The sequence below is a fragment of the Cannabis sativa genome, chromosome 6 (genome assembly GCF_029168945.1).
Source record: "Cannabis sativa cultivar Pink pepper isolate KNU-18-1 chromosome 6, ASM2916894v1, whole genome shotgun sequence".
NCBI classification, from domain to species: Eukaryota; Viridiplantae; Streptophyta; class Magnoliopsida; order Rosales; family Cannabaceae; genus Cannabis; species Cannabis sativa.
This window is the reverse complement of record NC_083606.1, coordinates 28,067,372-28,072,607: the sequence shown is the minus strand read 5'-3', so window position 1 is coordinate 28,072,607 and position 5,236 is coordinate 28,067,372. Positions and strand designations below refer to the sequence as shown.

Below are 5,236 nucleotides of genomic sequence, written 5' to 3'. Positions count from 1 at the left end.
TTTCGAAAATAAGCTCTGAGTTATTCGTAGCGAGTCCTACCTGGCTCCGAAAAATGACCATCACCATCAAGAGCTAATTTTCACCGTTAGATCATCATTTTGTGGGCTTCCTTCACCTATAAAAGGAAAACACCCTTAGCTTATTTTTCATATTCAGAAAATTGTCCACAAGGTTAGAGATTCTTTTTCTAATTTTCTCTCTAGAAATTGGAGCTTTGGATACTTAGCCTATTTCTGTAATACCATCTCGTGAGAAATAGAAACTCGAAGTAGACGTAGTTCTATTACTGTCGCGATACAAAAAATGAACTACCATAAATTTACTGTCTTTCTTATATATACTTAACTATTTTCTTATTCTCGCTAATCTAGCGAGCGAGTATGTCTTAAAAGTTTAATCTAAATTTTTGTGTCTAAGACATTGACATTTGGTGTATGGATCATTTAGAGACATCAAAGTTCAACCATCTTCCGGTACTGTTTGACACGTAGGATGTCACAACAACATGTTTTTTTTTTTTTTTCTCAAAGACGCATGTTGCATTTTAATTTTCTATCCTTAAATACTTTTAGCTCAGTCTCACTTTATCTCTTCGGAACCTCAAAAAAAGAAAACAAAGCCCCCAAGAATGGAGCTCTGTATTGGTACCAGACCCATCTTTAGCTCCGCTAAGGTTCTTCTCAACCTCAATTATTCTCTTCCTTCTCACTCCATCGCTCCTGCAAACTCAGTTTCATTATCACAACCTTTTACCCAATTCAAGGATAGAGCTTCCACCTCTCTTAAACTTCCATTTCATCTCCGTCGAAGCCAATTCACTGAACCAAATTTCTGTCAGTTTCATGGAAATTTCTGTCAGTTCGTGGCTTTAGCTTCCCCCTCTTCTTCTTCTCCTTCTTCCGTTGCTCCTGGACCAGGAAAAGACAAGCTCCCGGCTGCTATAAACGTTACAGAGACTGTAGAACCCAACTCCAGAGTGAGTCATAATTTTTCTTTTTTAATTTTGTACCATTTGTTTTGGTCTCAACGTTTATTTTAGTCTTCTCAACTGGGTATCTATTATTTTTACTTATTACATAGACAATTTGTGTAAAATGCTTATTTTCATGGTTTCAAGTGTATTTTTCTCCTTCATGATAGTGACTCAATGTGAGTGTTTTCTAGAGAGATTGAACTTATTTCTCTTAAGACTTGTTTTAATTTTTCTGTCCTTTGTGAAGTTTCTAAATGTGTTAATTCGTCACAAGTTTGCAGCCAGGACTTGCTCTTTCACGCTCAACCATTTTCTCTTTTACCCCCTTTACTATTATTACTAGACGATTTGACCATATTAGCTACTATTTTATCTGTCTCTGCAGCTTAAGTTGACCATTGAAGTTCCTCCTGCTGTTTGTGATGATTGCTACAATAGGGTCCTAAACGAGTTCATGAAGCTATCAAAGGTGAATATGATTGTATTGAATTTGCTTAGGTTTCACCATATATACTTCTAATATAATTTACTAAGTGATTATTAGCTACTGATAATATTGGTTATTGCTACTTTATTAAGTCATGATTTTGGTTAGTGAATGCATTTAAATTATGTACTATTGGCAAAAAATATACAGATCCCGGGATTTCGCCCTGGAAAGAGAGTTCCGGAGAGTATTCTTGTAAATTTCGTTGGGAAGAAAAATGTTCAGAAGGCTACAGTTGAATCCATTTTGAAAAGAACCCTTCCTCATGCCATGGATTCTGTGAGTACTGACTACTTACTGACTAATATTTGATTTCCTTGTATGTAAAGCAATTGAAATAATAGGTCTTTCTATAGTAATTGCTCTTATCAATTTAAGTACTTTAGCTTTCTGTGTTATTATATCCATGTCAAAATGCATACCAGCTGTCTCTTGATCTTTCCTTATTTCATAGGTGACTGACAGGGTTTTGCAAGACTCAATTCGTATTGTAACCAAATTTTCTGATATGGAACAATCATATTCTTCTCTCAATTCTCTTAGGTTTGTCATCTACAACCCTTCAAGTTACTTTAGTACTTCACATCTGTATGATTCTTTCTTCCTGCTCATGTATTCCACAATTTTTGCAGTTCCTTATCCTTTATCTCCCAATTGGTAAGTTGCTCATTTCTGTATAATGCATTTTTTATTATCATTCTCATTTGTGTATTTTTGACCAGATATGAGATCATAGTTGATGTGATACCTGAGGTCAAATGGATTCCTGAGGACGGATACAAGAATTTGAAGATTGTTGTGGAGGTAGACAGTGACATTGATGCTAGAATAACTTCTGAACAAGAACTAGCAGGCCGACATAAGGCCCTTGGTACATTGCGAATTGTAACCGACAGAGGACTACAGGTAACTCAAGTCTTATTCCACTTTGATTTTGTTTCTTCTTACTTTTAAAATACCATCTGGTTCATCACCTGTAATTTATCTGTTTTAATACACCTACTTTTGTGTTTATATGTTTGAAAAAAATGGAGATGCTGCACAATAAACCTTTTGTCCTTTGTAGTTCATGTATTTTGAAATATAATTACCTGAAATTCTTGCAGATTGGTGATGTAGCGGTCCTTGACATATCTGCAACTACAACAGGTGAAGGTGAATCAAATGGTCAAAATATTCCATCTGCTGAGAGTAAAGGTCCGTTAAACGTGTTTAATATTCTGAAGTATCACTATACTATCTCTTCAGGAAAATGTTCTCAACTCTAATTTTCCTTTGCAGGCTTTCATTTTGATACGGAAGACGGTGATAGGGTACTGCCTGGTTTCCTTGACGCTATAGTTGGAATTCAGTCTGGCGAAAGCAGAACCTTTCCGCTAGTATTTCCTGAATCATGGAGACAAGAACATCTCCGAGGAGTTCATGCTCAATTTACTGTAAGTTCTTGTCTGATTTTGTAAAACCTTTATCACTTTAGAGAAGCATTTAAGTTCCAGCAAGATCATTATACTTTGCTGCTTTGTAATTATTTTCAACAGGTCCATATAATTTGCAAATCTATTCACTGATTTGTGTTGAAATCTGTTAGTGACTGGTAATACTAATGCTTACCCTTTGTTTGGATCTTGGATTTCGATGAATTCTAAAGGATTTCATTTTCTTTCGTGTTTGGATTCAAACAAAAAATAGCGAAATCTTCTCTTTGGAAAAAATAAAACTTACACGTAATATAATTTTATAAAAGTTAGAACAATACATTGAAAGAATCTTATGAAATTTAAAGAAATTTTTTTCCTCTTTCTCAAAAAAATTCTTCTTGGTGAGATCCAACATTGGAACAAAGCCTTGTTATATGGATCTTGTTTTCTTCCTTTGAAGAAGTCCTTATTGTTATAATATTCAGCAATTTCAATTAGAAATGTTGCAGTTAGGTCGATGACGGGAAATGAAATGACGTAGTATTTGGTATATTTTATTTTACAAACGCTACTTCCTTCTCCTTGATGCCCAGCCTGTGTCCAGTTTATAACTCTTTGGCTTGTCTGTTTCAACTCTAGGTCGACTGCAAAGAACTATTTTACAGAGAGTTGCCTGAGTTGGATGATTCCCTGGCTGACCAGCTCATACCTGGGTGCATCACCATTGATCAAGTAGCTAACGCACTTAAATAATGCTATTATTAAAGTTTATTTTACTTTTTTAATGTTTTGAATTAACAATGCTTCTGATTAAATTTACAGGTTAAGGAAGCATTGCTGCAAAGATGCCTAGAACTGGAACAAACTGCTAAAGAACAAGCAGCAGATAATGCCATTCTTGACCAGATTAGTAAGGTTATACTTTTGACAGATTGAAATTGTTTCACCTTTTACAACAATTTCTATCTAAAGCACACCCGTGAAACTGGCCGCTTTGGTTGACCATGTCTAGAAATGGAAATCAGTGACACAATTTTAATCAATTTCTGTCACTTCAGATGGTGGAGGTGGATATTCCGGAGTCCCTGTTTGAAGAACAAGGTAGACAACTCTATGGAGCAAACCTTTTAGAGATACAGGTTAGTATATGAAAGCGTTAATCAGTTTATTATATAATTATATTGTGTAAGTAACTTTATCAATGGTAAGTTGCTGGTTAACAGGCAAAAATGAAACTAAACGACGAGCAATTGGCTTCTCTATCAAGTCAAAAGACTGTAAACGAGTACCTTGAAACCCAGAGGGAGAATATTACAAGAATGATAAAACAAAATCTGGCTGTTGGAGATATATTTAAACGTGAGAACTTGCAGGTACAGTTTCTCAACTTTTCATCATCCCTTTGGAAAATTTAAAATCTTCTCACATGGTTAAGCTGCTTATCAAGTAACCTTTCGATTAAATAATTTGTGTTTACTATATCTTTGGTCTACAGTTTGCAACTGATGATCTTGTCAAGGAGGTTGAGAATTCTATAGCTGAATTCAAACGTCAAAACCAAGAATATGACGAGGAGCGTGTAAAAGACCAGGTTACAATGACTTTGAACTTTTAATTTGTGAACTGAGAGTAGCTTAAGAATGAGGTTTTGCTGGGTCGTTCTGAAAGGAATGGCCACCCATTCTCGTTCATCATGCAGAACCAATGATTTTTTCCACCACATCTGTCTTAAAAAAAGAAGAATGTTTGAATTGGCAATCATATGTAAAGAGCCCTATTAACTAAGGTTAGCATATTTTGCAGGTGCAAGAGATTCTAGAGGGAGCAAAGGTGCTTGAATGGTTAAGAGAACATGCTGAAATTCAGTACATAACAAGGTGAGAGATATTAGGAGAGAGAGAGAATATTAAATGGTGGAGAGAGAGAGAGAGAGAGAGAGAGAGAGAGAGAGAGAGAGAGAGAGAGAGAGGCTTTTGTATTCTGAAAATTTTGTTTCTCCTAGGATTTTTTTATTTTATTTTTTAATGTTCTTTTTACGTTTGGTCTGTACACCATTCTTATAATAAGATTAGAGGAATACAATATTATGAGAAAGCTGTACAAGCTTTTAAGTTTATCCTGTTTTATTATGTCTGAATGTGTCGTAAAAATAGAATAATACTTTTTATGCTAGTAGTAGTTAAGAATAAAGACGACATGTCGTTTGCAGAATTTATTTAACACGTGGGAACAAACAAATCATACTTGTTTAGTCCATTTCCATTTAGTGCGTTAAGAACGACATGTCGTTAGGAAAGTTAGGCACTCACTGTCAATAATAAGTTGTCGTTTTCCTGTCAGGAAATTATGAACATTCA

The 5,236-nt window shown here is 35.0% G+C and overlaps 1 protein-coding gene across 2 annotated transcripts; it reads left to right on the top strand.

Annotated features, from left to right (window-relative positions):
• Positions 1–425: 425 nt before the first annotated feature.
• On the top strand, positions 426–4,995 carry LOC115725436 (trigger factor-like protein TIG, Chloroplastic). 2 transcript variants are annotated; one of them, XM_061117193.1, is made up of 14 exons: positions 497–977; positions 1,360–1,443; positions 1,612–1,740; positions 1,916–2,004; positions 2,184–2,367; positions 2,568–2,658; positions 2,743–2,897; positions 3,519–3,611; positions 3,702–3,794; positions 3,938–4,018; positions 4,103–4,252; positions 4,375–4,470; positions 4,683–4,792; positions 4,829–4,995. In XM_061117193.1, the coding sequence occupies exons 1-13, from the start codon at positions 630–632 to the stop codon at positions 4,758–4,760; spliced, it is 1,671 nt and encodes a 556-aa protein (XP_060973176.1). In that variant the 5' UTR covers positions 497–629; the 3' UTR covers positions 4,761–4,792; positions 4,829–4,995. The 2 variants fall into 2 exon arrangements, with proteins under 2 accessions (XP_030510811.1, XP_060973176.1); XM_030654951.2 differs by having other exon boundaries at positions 426–977; positions 4,683–4,995.
• Positions 4,996–5,236: the final 241 nt, after the last annotated feature.